This window comes from Musa acuminata, chromosome BXJ2-5 (assembly GCF_036884655.1).
Source record: "Musa acuminata AAA Group cultivar baxijiao chromosome BXJ2-5, Cavendish_Baxijiao_AAA, whole genome shotgun sequence".
Lineage (NCBI taxonomy): Eukaryota > Viridiplantae > Streptophyta > Magnoliopsida > Zingiberales > Musaceae > Musa > Musa acuminata.
This window is the reverse complement of record NC_088342.1, coordinates 591,368-606,102: the sequence shown is the minus strand read 5'-3', so window position 1 is coordinate 606,102 and position 14,735 is coordinate 591,368. Positions and strand designations below refer to the sequence as shown.

The 14,735-nt window shown below is 37.9% G+C and overlaps 1 protein-coding gene and 1 pseudogene across 3 annotated transcripts; both read left to right on the top strand.

Annotated features, from left to right (window-relative positions):
* The first annotated feature begins 1,204 nt into the window (after positions 1-1,204).
* LOC135613215 (probable LRR receptor-like serine/threonine-protein kinase RPK1) lies at positions 1,205-4,339 on the top strand (annotated as a pseudogene).
* A 287-nt stretch (positions 4,340-4,626) lies between these two features.
* LOC135611985 (PHD finger protein EHD3-like) lies at positions 4,627-14,735 on the top strand. Of its 3 annotated transcripts, XM_065107663.1 has the most exons (7): positions 4,627-5,019; positions 7,453-7,929; positions 10,977-11,210; positions 11,306-11,617; positions 12,659-12,748; positions 13,001-13,045; positions 13,170-14,735. In XM_065107663.1, exons 1-7 carry the CDS (start codon positions 4,912-4,914, stop codon positions 14,130-14,132), a joined length of 2,229 nt encoding a protein of 742 aa, XP_064963735.1. In that variant the 5' UTR covers positions 4,627-4,911; the 3' UTR covers positions 14,133-14,735. The 3 variants fall into 3 exon arrangements, with proteins under 3 accessions (XP_064963735.1, XP_064963737.1, XP_064963736.1); XM_065107665.1 differs by lacking the exon at positions 7,453-7,929; XM_065107664.1 differs by lacking the exon at positions 13,001-13,045.

Genomic DNA, 14,735 nt, shown 5'->3' with positions numbered 1-14,735 from the left:
TTCTTTCCTCTCCTCTCCTCTCTCTCTCTCTCTTTCTCACTCTTCACTTATTGCTATCACTTGTGGCAATTATTATCGTCCTTTAGAATCGTATTACAGGTTCAATGTTGGCTGTCCAACACACACACTGCATTTAATTCTGAGAAGCATACATGCAGAGATCCATGGCGCTCTCGTCAACAGGTCATGCCGAAGCAGAGATTAATGTTGGAGTTCATAGAGAACGAACAGCTCATTTTTCTGCTGTAAATGATAGGTAATTATAAACCTGAAAATAGGTTGGAAAATGGTTCTTTATTTGATGTATCTATCTGAAATTAAAGGTTTTCTCAAAAAATATCTATTGTTCATGTTCTTAGATTACTAGTCTGCTTACCGAAAAGATGATGACAAAAGTGTAGGAAGAACAGATGCAGAAGCCATTGTCCTGACTTCTTCATTTCATCTGGTTATATGAAAAGCATGTTGCCATTGTCAAAGGGATGGATCAATTGTTTGTATGAGTAAAACTCAAAAGGACACTACAAATTCTTATTTCTTTTGTTAAATTTGTAATTTTAATAAATTAAAATTTACTTTAATTTTTAGATATTTTATATTAAAAAGTTAATGAGACGAGAAGAGAGGAAAAAAAAGAATGACACCTCTAGACGAGAGCTAAGGATTATGAAAGCGACGACGATCGAAGATTACTGATGAAAATGAAGATATATTTTTGTCAATTTGATGTAAAAAAAGAGAGTTAGATATTATTTTCTGAAGTAAAAGTTCAACACTAACGTTATTTTTTTAAAGATAATGCTCTTAAAAATTTTACAAACTATTATACACATAAATTTAAGATTTTATTTTTATCAAGAAAATTTAGTTGATAGATAAATAATGATCACACATTGATAAAGAGATCAAAGAATTAAAAGATACATTGAATTGTTTGTAGAGAGATTCAGAGAGAATAAAAAGAACAATATATTATTGCAAAAATAAAAAAGAGTTGGATAATACAAGGCTTAAATTTTCATAGGAAATTGGTGACAAATCTTAGACGCTTGAATCGATCCAAAGAAGTTGGATGATATATGCTTTGTCCGATCATAACATTTATTAATTTTGACCGATTTGATTCGTAGTCTATCAATTTCAACATCATATAATCTTATTATTAATAATTTATTATCCATAACTAAGAGCGTATGAAGTAATGACGGAGAGAGAGAGAGCTTTGAGGGGGCCGAGGAGGAGGGAAGGCAGTGGTGGTCGGCCTTAGAGTGGACTCGCAGAGCCGAGAAGTCCTCGCTACCCTGGCGGTAGTGTCGTCGTCGTCCGCGTCCTGTCTCCTCGTCGCCATGCTGCGGCGGCAGCGCTTCAGCGTGCAAGGATTCTGGCGGTCAGCCGCCTGCGTTGTTCTCTCTCGCCAAGGACTTGGGCGCCATGCTCGCCGTCTACGAGGGCTTCTGCGACCTTCAGCAGGCCCCTTTCCCGCACCTCAAAATCCAGTCTTTATGCTCAAAGCCGGACCTTCATCGATCTCGTCGATTTCCCCGGTTGATCGACCTAAAGCTGAACTTTTTGCAAGCGTTCCACCGTCCGTACGGTTCTGACGCGAGAGAGGAGAGCTTTCGCAGTGTCATTACTCGTTCTTGGGGTCGCTGAGAACAGCTACGCCGTAGAATGTTTCACTGGTTTCTCTAAGTTCTGTGCTGGAGACTGCTTTTGCCAAAGATTCACTATTTTGAGGTACTTCGGCCTCTTTCAGATCTTTCTTTGTTGGTCTCTGTAGCTAACTATTCTGCCAAGAAATGAGTTGAATGGTTGTAGCACTTGGAACTGATGAGAACAACTCACCCACCGTCGTTAACAGCTCGCTAAGAAGCAACTGTTCCATAGCTGCGCCTGAATCGGATTCTGCTCTCTTGAATAGGTTGAAGGACGAAGAGTCATCGGCCTTGGTGCCATTGGAGAAATCTGTGAAGCTCCACAGAATGGCTCTGTGCCTATTATGGTCAAGGATATGGCGGAATCTCAACCTGGTTGGTCTTCTCTTAGAAGCCCGGTCCTAACAAGCAGGAAGACTGTTTCCATGGAGAAGCACAAGATCTCTTTAGTCCAATGGGTTACAATTCTAGGAAGTTGGATCGAAGTATTACACAAAAACGATATGGAGAGAGCAGCAGGGCCATTGTTCCGGTTGGACCTGATTCACCACCACAGGGGGCTGTCTTATGAGTTGAAGTCTCTCCATTAGAAGCATTTATCTGTTTGCAGATTTTTCAGCTGCATGGAACTCACATGAGCAACATCCAACTTCTCACGCAGTAATTTCTGAAATTTTGTCATGCTAATCGTGTTTAATTCATGAACATTTCTTATGTTAATCAAGTTCTCAATGCTGGTTTCTGATTGGGAAGGGAAGAATTAGCAGTGTTTCTAATGGCGGTCTTTCAGATGGCAAGGAATTGGCTTTAAAAATCTTGAAGCCCTCTGAAGATGCAACAAAAGAGTTCTGTTTCAGAGATTGAGATTGCCACTACCCTTGCATCACAAAAACATTATTTCGCTGCTCAGGTTTTGCTTTGAGAATAACTGTCGAATATTGGTCTATGACTATGCATCAAGGGATAGCTTAGAACAAATCCTCCATGGTATGCATTTTGCAAACATGAGTTGCTAATTTTTCTATTCATTTGATTCACTTTGTCTAAGTCATGTCTCGTCTCCTAATATTTATTTGTTAGGTGACAAATAGAACAAGCATTTTCTCAGTTGGCCTGAAAGATTCAAGGTGGCAATAGCATTGATCCTGTGATCCATAGTGATGCAAAGTCCTCAAACATGCTTCTCTCTGAGGATTTCAGCCTGCAGTTCCTGTTTCTTCTATGATGTGCTTCTTGCATCGCATCTCTTATAAATATGTGTGTCATGTTTTTCTTCTTCAAAATGTTTCAGTTGCCTGACTTTGAATTGGCAAAATGGTTATCAGCGTCAACATCACGACCAATTTGCAGTGACATTGCAGGGACTTTTGGATCTGTGCTCTTTGTGCAGCAATAGATCGATTTATTTGCTAAATGTTAGATCAACATCCTAAGTGACAACCTCACTTAGCTCCTGAATACATTTTATATGGCAAAGTTAATGAAAAGGTTGATGTATATGTTTTGGGTGTTGTTCTTCTCAAGCTCCAAGTATTATATTTTGTTGGAAATACTTCGCATTTAGCTTTGTAATATCTATTTGAGTATACATTTTGTTGGTAAATCCTATTGTAGATAATCCAACTCTGGTTCTCTTATTTATTTTCTCCATGTAATTGCAGGCAAAGCCAATCTTACAAGATGTAGCAGTTAATAGTGATCAAGTGGAAAGGATGATCATAGCTTCTTCCTTGTGTGTAAGGTGGCTTCATTGAATTTGACCTCACATAACACTTGTAAGATCTCAATTCCTTTTCCGAACTCATGATCTTATTCTTACCAGTTAAATTCTACAATATGTATATGTAATCTATCTGTCTTTATATCTAGCACAAATTTAAGGGTATCTTGAACTTGGGAAAGACATAGTAGCTGGCTATGTTTATAAGGGCTTGAGTTGTGGATTGAAGTCATTTCAAATACAACATTTAAGCTACTAAACAGCTGTGGATTCACTAAGTTGGACATTTTAAAGTTGAGCTATCAAAACATCCCATTCCAAACTCCTGATTGCAAAGTTTATCTTGTTTCATGAGCTTCTTTGACTGCAGGTTTTAAAGACTACTCCAAGAAGATGATGTTGCTGTTAAATGGGCAAGCTATGTTTCATGATGAAGTATCAAACCCAGAATCTGACATCCAATCCCACCTTAGTCACACATTAGGATGACCCGATCTCGATCAGCAGCAGCGATCACAAAGTTGCTTCTCTAACCGCGAGCATTTCTATTGAGAACTACTTGCAATGTGGAAGGAGCCATTCATCAAGCAATTTCTGTATAGTGTTCATTTTTTCTGATTCCTTGGCAAACTATACACTTTGTGTATAGTTCTTGCTTGAGAATTCACCTATTTTAGGAATCATTGATATTTTCTCAATTGTTTGTGAACGAAGATCGAGGAACTGATAAGAGAGTTAATTATTTTTTGTGCTAATTTAGTTTGGTGATCAAATTTGTATTCTTCAATTCCTTCATCTAATGAAGATATTTTTTGTGCTCTGGCATTATTAACATTGCCAACAATTATTTCTTCAAAAAAGCTTTTCTTTTAACTTTGATATGAACTATGATATTATCTTTATCATATCAACCATCCATTAGCAAATAGAAAATGGATCAAATCACCAATTAAAATATGAATCATATCACCTAAAACGTTGTTATCAAGAAAACTATGATATCATTAGATGAATATTGCACATTCTTTGGTCATAATCTTTGTGCTATGGATTTATGTTGGTGTGTCACAATTGATGATGATGGAATTGGAACTACGATGGGACGAAATGCCCATGATTATTTATTCTTTCTTGTAGAGACTGTAAGAGTTACCCAAATATTTCGCCCCGCTCGAGGTTGTGTTGACGTGGTGGGGCCACCCGCCCGCTTCTCATGTCTTTGACTCCCTGCTCTCTCTCTCTCTCTCCCGTGTTTACCACATTCAAATCCACCCAACCCAAAAATATAGGCTTCTTGTCCTAACCCTCTTCTTCGTCTTCTTCCCCCTTTCCTGCCGTCGTCGTCGATCCCTAGCTCAGGAAGATCCTATCTTTCGCATTTTTACCCGTCGGCGGACCCTCTTTCTTGATTTCTGCTAACTTCAATTTGGTCTTTGGCGACCTGTGGTGGGGTTGGTCGCTGGATCCGGCGTCTGGGAGGTGATGAAGTCGAGCGAAACCCTAGCTGCCCACGGGGGGAAATTTTAAGCGTCGGTTATGGCTTTGGAAGGCGGCAAGTTCTTTAAGCTGGAAGAATCGCCTGGCGAGGGTTTGATTACTTACAGGAGGCGGAAGCGTGCCATGCCGGATGCGGATGCCCTTCAGGTAAGGTGGATTTGTTGTTTCTTCCTCTTGTTGAACTGAAAGATCAAAACTTTTTCCACCCTCTGTCGACAGACGACAGGATAAGTACTGAATCGATGACTAATATACTGTAATCTATGACTTGCGGTCTCATCTGTCTGAATGCCATTGTTTCGAGGTGAAGCCAGTGGAGACGGCAGAATCTTGAATGTCTGTATCTAAAAACATTCAACTTCGTTCTGAAATGGAAATTGATGTTGTCAATGTTAAGGAATATTCATGTGAGAGAGATAGGGATTGGAAAATGATTGAGAGAATAATTCCACATTGTTAAGGATTGGAAGAGTTGGGTTACATATATTAGGTTTGAATCACAACTTAATAATAAGTCTTAGCATTTGGATTGAATTTGTGTTAAATGCAATGAATGTTAATTTGACTAGTTTGACTCAAGCTCATAGTTTGATTTTAACATTTTATAGAAATAAGGTTCGAAAAATGAAAAAAAAGGTCTCAACTATTGTAAATATTGTAAGATGCTAAGAACTACTCATGTGTGAGAGATGGAGATTAAAAGATGACTAAGAGAGTAGTCCCACATTGCTTTGCTAAGGATTGAAAAACTCGGATTACATATGCTGGGTTTGGTCCACAACTCAATAAGCTTAAGCTTATGGAATGACTTGACGTTCAATCCAATGTATGACTAATTTTTCAATTTTAACAGTTAAACTTGAGAGGGATGAGGAAGCGCAAATGTTGAGGGTACAACTTGGTTAGTACAAAACCTAACAAGTTATTTTTGATTGTTAGACAAATGATTCAACCATATAAAAAGGACATCTAAGCAAATGAATTGGGATACGAAAGATGATTGGAACTGAGATGGAGCAGGATTGGTGCTTTAGAACTTGGATCAGTTTCAGTATTACTTATAGATTGAGATTTGACCAAAAAGGAACATAAATTATTATTAAAAATATGCATTATGAAATTATATAAAAACAAGAAATATCTATTAACCAATGGACATATATAGTCTATTTCAAAATCACCAGAAAGTTAATAACACAGTATTTCATGATTTTATCTAACAACAGACTCAAATCATGAAAAATTATTGAATTGTCTTAAAAGCATCAACTATGATCATAAATACAAAGCATTATTGTTGTTTTAGTCATAAGTTCTCATAATAATATGTTTGTCCGAAATATCAGACAGTAGACTGAAATTAAGGGGTACCAACATCTGAGTAAAGAGGACATCTCAAAGGCGTAAAGTGTTCATATCTAGGACTGTTGTTGTAGCCATTGCTCAATCTACACGTTGACATGTTTGGAATAAGTTTTTCAGTTAATTGAAGTTAAAAATGACCAAAACTTGATGACACTCACTAACGGGAACATTTGTGTCAGTGTCTGCATTCTGCAACATATTTGCTACAAGGACATTTCATTTAATATTTTACTGAGGGATGAAGTCAGAAAAGGGTAATATAGGTGTTGCATAGCTAACAGAGGATTAAATGGATATGTTTTCAAGTCACTACTGGTTGAACATTGTTCCCAAAAGGTTTGGACATGATCTTCGTCCACTTTGTTTAAGAATATTGAAGCTATCTGGTCACAGCAGCTTGTTTCCTAATTGCCTCAAGAGTACATAGCTTACTCTTAAGCTTGCTATTTGCCTCTAAGTAGTGTTGAAGGATTGATAGGCTAAAGCTTGCTTCACTGAATTTGAATGTTCTATAGTTGAATTCCTCTCAGATAAATAGTTATTGAATTTGGCCAACTACAATGTATTTGTATATTTACAGCATTTAACAGATTAATATGCTTTTTGGTCTCTAGGCTTATTTAACAGATTAATATTTACACTAATCTTGTGCTGTTGATTTCTTTTATTGGTTTTCAACCCATTGAATGTCTTGATATGTGTCATGTTGTGGTCCACCTAGCAACCCATCCTTGTCTGCTAGCATGTTTGTGCAAAGGGTATGGGCTCCCCACCATTTGACCTCCCTGCTTTATTTCCTATTGATACTAGGGACTTTAGGTTTTGCTTATTTGGTGAGAAGAGGGGACAAAAATTATGGTGGAAGTGAGCGAAGAAGAAAAAGCAAAGGAAATAAGGGTACATAGACAAAATGCCTGAACAGCAGGGTTAACTACCTTGATTTGTCTTTATCGTATGCCCCTTCCTAGACTGTTTGGTACTTGGTTTTTTTTATTGAAGTTAATGTAACTTTAATTTTGTCACCAATCAATGCTATTCTTTTTTTGCATACTTATCGAATAAGTTCATCTAGTCTGAAATTCTAATATATATTATTCTGTTTTGGTTTCATTGGCATTGTTATCTATAACATTGCATGAAGCATCACATGCATGCTTTATTCTTGTTGTTTCTGTTTATGCAAGAGGCCAATTGATAGTATATGTGGATATGTAGGTCTTGGACACATCTCATCGGAATAGGGATATCGGGTGGAACCACGGTGAGATAGTTGATGGAAATAGGTTTCACTGGATGTGCAATTGGTGTGGCTTAATCAGATATGGTGGTGGGGTATCTAGGCTTAAGAAACATCTTGCTGGTGCTTGCCATGTTAAGAAGTGCCCAAATGTTCCAGATGACATTGCAAAGTCCATAATGCATCATTTGATGGAGAAGCAAAAGAACAGAGCGAAAAGATCGATTAGATGCTCTGGTATTGATGGAACTGAGTTGAATAATTCTCATAATAATGCCATAGATCATAGAGATCGTGCAAAAAGCAGCATGGAGATGCAGGTGGCATGTGCTGGTAGATTCAGTAAGAAATCAACTAACCGATCTAAAAACATTAAAATTGGTACCCAATTTTCCAATAGTGCTAGTCAGCACTCAAAGACAACTGCTCAGCTACCTGGGACTGGCATGACTAAGGTAATTTATTCTAGTTATATTTGAGCTTCTCTCTCTCTGTTCAAGTTTGCTATATGATGAGGTTCATTATTTATTTTGTAAATCATATGTGTGTCACTTGTTTGGTGGTTTCAACATTCTTTGTCCTGGATGATTTGACAAATATAGTTTGTTAGAATGAACCAAATGAGTAAAATTTGATGTTCATGATTTAAGTTCAGGTCTAACCATATTGAAACATTTAGTTTACGAAATAATTTTCTGAAAATTATGGTGGGGCAGTGTTATTTGGTTGTTCTTTTTCCTGACTTTATAACCAACTCTTTGCATGATTCTATATGTTACCTGCATATTTATAGAATATATGACTAGCACAATTGCTGACAGGCATGGATAGTAGAACTGTTGATAGAAAGTACATTCCAGTATCGGACCTGTCTCAGGGATCTGTGGGACCGCTATGTGTTGGTCTGTACCGGTGTACTAACACATGATACACTGGTAGGTTCCGGTGTTTTAGAGAGGAAGAAAAAGAGGGAAAAAAAGGAAGGGATAGTGAAGGAGGAAAAAAGAGGGAAGAAGAGGAAGTGGTGGAGGAGGAGGAAGAAGGAAGGAGGAAGAGGGAGAGGAGAAGAGGCATACCTAAGAAGTAAATAGGGCAAAAGATTGTGTGTGGCGGTGTGCAGTGAGGTCGTGGCAAGCGGGGATCGCCAGTAGTTGCTTGCGTGAGAAGCGGAGGCGTCGATCGCAGTGAGAAGTTGCAGCATCGATCATGGCTGCGTGAGAAGTGGAGGCAGCATGGAAGTGGGATTTAGGGTTTCCCACATTCCCCTTTATATGGCGGACTGGACCGGGGTGGGTCCATGTATCGATTGGCACTCGGACTGGTACGTGCTGCTTGTTTCGTACCAGTCTGGGGGAAATGTAAGTCCTTGAATAGATTCCACTGTTGATCTAATGGAGGGCCATGGGCTAGATCAAGGATGCTGTGTCACAATCTGGTCCTCCTTTTGCCTTCATGGAAAAAGCTTTTATCATCAGCAGGATGAGGCTTCATACACTTGACCCTGTCAATATCTGCAGAATTTACGTACAAATGATAGCTCGGAGAGGATATTTTTTCTTCATATATAGGGTCATTATTTTATTTGCGCTTTTCATCACCTTCTTGTTCCAATTTCTCTCCTTTGATGTTTTGTTATGGACTTCTTTAGATTAACACTTTGCCTTCAAACTATTTATCCAACATATTAAAATAAATAGGAAAAATAAAAATGATGACGGAAAAATATCAATGTAGTCACCCTCAAATAGTTGAGACTTTGCAGCTTTGTTTTTGTTGTTGTATGAAAAACAAGAATATGGTGCCTATTATTTGCCGTGCTATTTCAATTGTGACACAAATATGCATTCAACTCCTTTTACAGTTCTTGGTGAAAAGCTGTAAAATGATTGGCGATGATAAGGTTTTTGGAAATTGATTAATATAATGTGATGTTCTAATCTATTCTCTTCGTAAAATGACACTAACCGTTTTGTCTTTTCTTCTTGGAGCGATATATGAATCTTGCATTGCATAGCCATGAAAAAGTTTCTATTGTTTTCCTAATCTCCACCAAAGTTGAAACTTTTTTCAAAACCACAAATATTGTCCGGACTACCCACTGGTTAAGATTTTAGTATCTTGGGCTTCTTGAATGGAGAACAAACATCTTATTGTCTCTTAGATTTTCATTTTTGTCTGTTGTAGATAACATCTTGTTTTGCACTTTTCAATTTCATATGTTGTAGAAGAGGAGGCATCCAGCTATTTATCTTTGACATATATTAATTTTATTTCTGGCGTATGTTGTGTCCTTTCAGGAGATTCATACCCGTATTCATGTTATCTTCCGTTGTCCTTATTTAATTCAGAATTTCCATCCTAAAGTTTATTCTTTATTTGTATCTACTCTTTTTACCCTTTATTGTATATGATGTTTGGTCTGAAAGCTGTCAGCAATACACTTTTGTACTGAGGTGATAATTGCTGACAGTTACTGAACAAGGTGTTCAGGTTTATTTCTGAAAAAGAAAAGAAAGGAAAAACGAGACTGATAAAACAAAAGAAGAGAGATGGAGAGAAAAGGAAAGCGAGGGGTTGGGGGGGGGGGGGGGTTTGGGTGTGTGGTTCACACCCTGTTCACTGCTTTGTAACACAACTCAAAGGGCCATGTTGGAGATCCCAGACTGCAAATAGATATCTCGAGATTTATGCTACAAGGTGTCTTTTAACCAGAACCGTAAGAGAACTGATCGGGGAGCTTCTTAATGATCAATGAATCTAAGGTGATTATCAAAGTCTGGCACATGGCAGATATTATACTAAATTAGAACTAGGCTGGAGTCCTCTATTCCTCTCCATGGTGGAACAAAATATACTTATTATTCTCAGTGATTATTTGATTAATTTTTGTCACTTCTTTTTGCTAATAATGTTAAGCTATCATAGGAGTCCTACTGTAAATCTATGTAGTGTCTAACAGTCCTATTGTGGATATAGTATGGGTTTGGGAGGTTATATATCTATTAGGAGTTTATAGTTTTATGGTTTAGGGTTTAGGGTTTAGATATCTCTCTTAGAGTAATTTGTTAGATGCTGAGTTTTCCAGAGCATTGATTTTTTTTCCTCCAAGAACACCTATATACGAGTGCTTGTAGGCCATAATGACAGTTGATACTTGTTTTCTATCATTTCTACAATAAAATATTTTATTTTCCATTAATTTAGTCTCTAGTTGTTCCTTGGATTTCTTCTCTTTCTTGAAGTGAAGAAGCTCTAATAATTGTATGTGTAACTGTATGTTTGATCAGTGCACATGTGATGGTTTGCATTTGTGCTGATCTATCGGTGCAGTTTGATACAAGCTGCTATGTCTCTGTACAGCTAACTATATAATTTTTTATATCAAAAGGTATTGTGGTTCACTTTTAAGGAACAGATATGTATGCTAATTTTTGGAATTTGGAAACCTGAATGTGCATTCAACATTGTCCTTCTTACAGTCTTGTTTTTTGGTGTGAAATAGGGTATGATGGAACCTTGTGAGACTGTTTCATATGCTGGTACTTCTCGTCCAGAATGGCATGACAGGATAATTCGTCACTGGAAAAATGTAATAGAACACCAATTCAAGTTATCCTATATGAAACCAGGTCATGGCATCTGGAATGTCCTGTATGATGCACTGTCATTGGGCCATTCTCAACTTCTTCGAAAACTGATGATGATTGATGCTATCAGGAACCATGAACAGCTAAATGTACTTCATTTATATGTGTTTTCTCATTTACTTATCTGTGCTGGAGACTATGAAATTAGAAAATAATTTAATCTGATTGTTGTCATGGATTCCAGGGCAGATACTTAGTGGACTCTGAAGTAAAGATTCAAGGTCAATGGCCAGATTGTTTTGAAACAGCTAAAGAACAAAAACTTGTGGAATTAAGAGCCAGCTATTACAAAGAAGATACAAACACTAGAAAGTGTGAAAAAGCTTTCCTTGAAATTTTGATTTCAGAAAAGTTCGCAATTTTATGTGATTTTCTTTGGGATACCTTTGAAGAAAACAAGGCTAAAACATTTTTAGACTTTCGCCTGATTGACTCGAAATTGAAAAATGGGGATTATGAACGGTCACTGGAATTGTATAACCAGGATGTCCAACAGGTAACCATAATATACTAACACATGCATTTCTGGATCTAACTTTTGTTCTTTGTCTCCTTATAATTTAGCTATCATGTTTTTCACTTGTTTCTGGCTTGCATCAGCATCTGTAATGATATTTTGACATGCTTAGATGTTTCTGATTGCCAAAATCTGTTTTAAATTTCAACTTCTGTTGAAATTTGTTTTTGATATATTGTTTAATTCCTTGGCTATTTGCATCATAATCATATCTCTCTACATCTGTTAATGTCTATGGAGTTATTAGGGGTTAGTCTGGTTCTCTATCTCCTTTGATGACCAGAATGTATCATGGCAACTAACATGCTGCATGCTGCGAAATAGTGACATGCTAAGAGGTGTGTATCATGTTGGTGCAGATCTTGTCCATGTGCTTGTCATTTGTATGCTGGTTGCTGTTCCAGTTGATATATCCCTGCCATGGCTTGGTGTGTGTCATCATCATGGACATGGCAAATTTCTAACAGCCTGTGTTTCTCATGGGTGCTTGTTCTAGTTTGTTCTTTATCAGAGTGTATCCTTCATAATGTTTGCTTCAAACTACAAATTTGTGATCTCATTTCCTTCTTATAATTTCCAACACTGGTATCCCAAATTGATTTTAAAATTTTATTCCTTAAAATGTCTTATGATTTTAGCCACAAAATGCTGGTTAAACTTGTTATAAGGTTTGATCATTCAGATTTTGGCTATCAAGTCTCCTGATAATGCTTTTAATTTTCCATGAACTTACATACTTGTAGAGAATTGTATTCTTACTGATCTGGAATCATATATTATGTGTTTTGTAATTAATTCCTGATGCTTGGAATAGTCATGGAATAGGCATTACTGTAGAGTGTAGACCATGTATGTTGTTCTCTTTTTTGTACTTCTTAATACCAATGATTCTTTGCACGTTGATGCTTAAGTATAAGACTCTTGATTGTTCCAACATATTATAGGGAGCTTCTGTCATATAACTTCTGGCTTTTGGAGGAATTTCTGTCATATTGTAAATGTGTTCTATGCTTTTCTCAGATTTGGGACAACATGCAAAAGATCGGTCAGGAAATGATTATTCTAGCAAATAGTCTTTCAAGCTTGTCAAGGGCTTCTTGTCGGAAGCAGGTATACATCATTGACTTCCCTTGGTTTCTGCATACCCATTCTGTGTGTGGTATATATTTGAGCTACTGTAAGGTCTTATGCATCATAATATCCATTTCTAGCACTATTATAACTCTGCGAGATTCGTAATCAATACAATCAAGTTGATATACATCTCAGCCTAACATTAAAATCATGTAATTTCCATGCACTTGCATGCAAATGTTCTTAATCTCCATGCAACAACATTTTCTGAACAAGAATTGTATTTAGGTTATAGAAGACCTCATAAATGCAGCTGATGACCCTAAACCTGAGGTAAGTACTCTTAATATTTGGTACGCTTCATATGATAGTCACAACTGTGTAACTTGCATTACGAGATTGTTGCCTATTGGACTTCTATGCCTTGTTGCTTTTCAGCTTCATACTTATCTTGCAGGAGGCTTGTCAAATAGGTGTTGTACAGACGAATACTGCTGGATCATATCCCGCAAAACAGCTCACCTGCTGTGGATCAGATTGTTCCACAAAACCTGATCAAACAGAGGCGGCTGATGTGTACAAAGCTTTCACCTGTAAGCAGTGTGGCATGAAAGCGAATGAGGAATGCAGCCTTTTTTGTGATGGGTGTGAAGCAGTATACCATTTCTCCTGCATCAAACCTGCTATCGAAGAGATTTCTACTCCGAGCTGGTTCTGTGCTGCCTGTAGCAAAAACAACAAAGATTCTGCTGATCAAGCCTGCGCTGAAAGCACTAAAGGCAGCTTGCACCAGAATTGTGTGGTTTGCGATAGGCTTGAAGTTTCCGAGTCACTAGAGGACCTTGATGAGAATGGCAGTAGGACCAGATTAGCTACTGACTCTGGAGAGAGCTCCGTCTCAAGTATGGAGTCTGAAGAGCCACCAGAACCATCGAGAACTGCTGTGTCAAGCTTGTGCAAGATATGTGGAACCTGTGAGGATGAAGACAAAAAATTCTTAGTATGTGGTCATCTTCAATGCCCTTACAAGTTCTATCATATCAGATGCCTAAAAAGTAGTCAGATAGCTAGTCCACAACAACAGAACAGACCATGTTGGTATTGCCCATCTTGCCTCTGCAGAGCTTGCCTATGTGATAAGGATGACGACAAGATTGTGCTTTGTGATGGTTGTGATGAGGCGTATCACACTTACTGCATGAAACCACCTCGGACATTGGTTCCCAAGGGACAGTGGTACTGTGTCCCATGCAATGTCGCCAGAGCAAGGGAAGGGATGAGAAGATATGAGCAATGGATTTTGCAGCAGCATGGGAAGAACGAAGGGCGGCAGTCTAATGAGGCGATTGGATCGATGGATTTGCTACTGAGTGCTGCTGAAAAGCTGAGCTCAGAGGAGAAATTGGCTTCAGGGCAGTAATGTAAAGCCTGTGACATTGCTTGGTGATCGAAATGGTCGCCTTGGAGGCATCGGTGGCGTGTAGAATGACTTGTCCTGTTTTGTAAGGCTGCACAAAAGTAGCCTAGGAGAATATTCATAGTTGCCTAATATTTTTTCAGATACATTTAGTTGGGAATCGTTTGCATCACAGTTCATATGAATGGAATCGAAAATGGCAGGAAACCAAGCTTGATGAAACAGAGTTTGGAAATGTTGGAAGCCAATGACTTCTTCTGAACTGATGTCTGTAGAAACCCGAGGCAGATTGCCTTCTTTCTCTGTAACTTTCTAAAGCTGCAAAAGAAGGAGCTGAGATTTCTTATGCAAGGTAGGCAATTCATGTAGATGTAGCCTACGAGTGTAATCTCCTTGTCTCAGAAAATTAGCATATTTGTCCAGAATGTGTGGGCTTTATATCTGGTGGTGGAGCTTAAAGTGTCAGAATAATTTATGATTAGAGTCAAAATTAATGTGGAACATGTCACCATGACCCTTTTAGCAACACTATTTCCATAGCCTTGACTACAAGTATCAACATTGGTTCACCAATTCTGCCAATGAATCAGTGCAAAGTTGTTGATA

Coding starts and splice junctions, on each gene's coding strand:
- LOC135611985 (XM_065107663.1), top strand. CDS start 4,912: ATGGCTTTGGAAGGCGGCAAGTTCTTTAAGCTGGAAGAATCGCCTGGC. Junction 11,211..11,305: donor GGAACCATGAACAGCTAAAT/GTACTTCATTTA, acceptor CATGGATTCCAG/GGCAGATACTTAGTGGACTC. Junction 12,749..13,000: donor GGGCTTCTTGTCGGAAGCAG/GTATACATCATT, acceptor AATTGTATTTAG/GTTATAGAAGACCTCATAAA.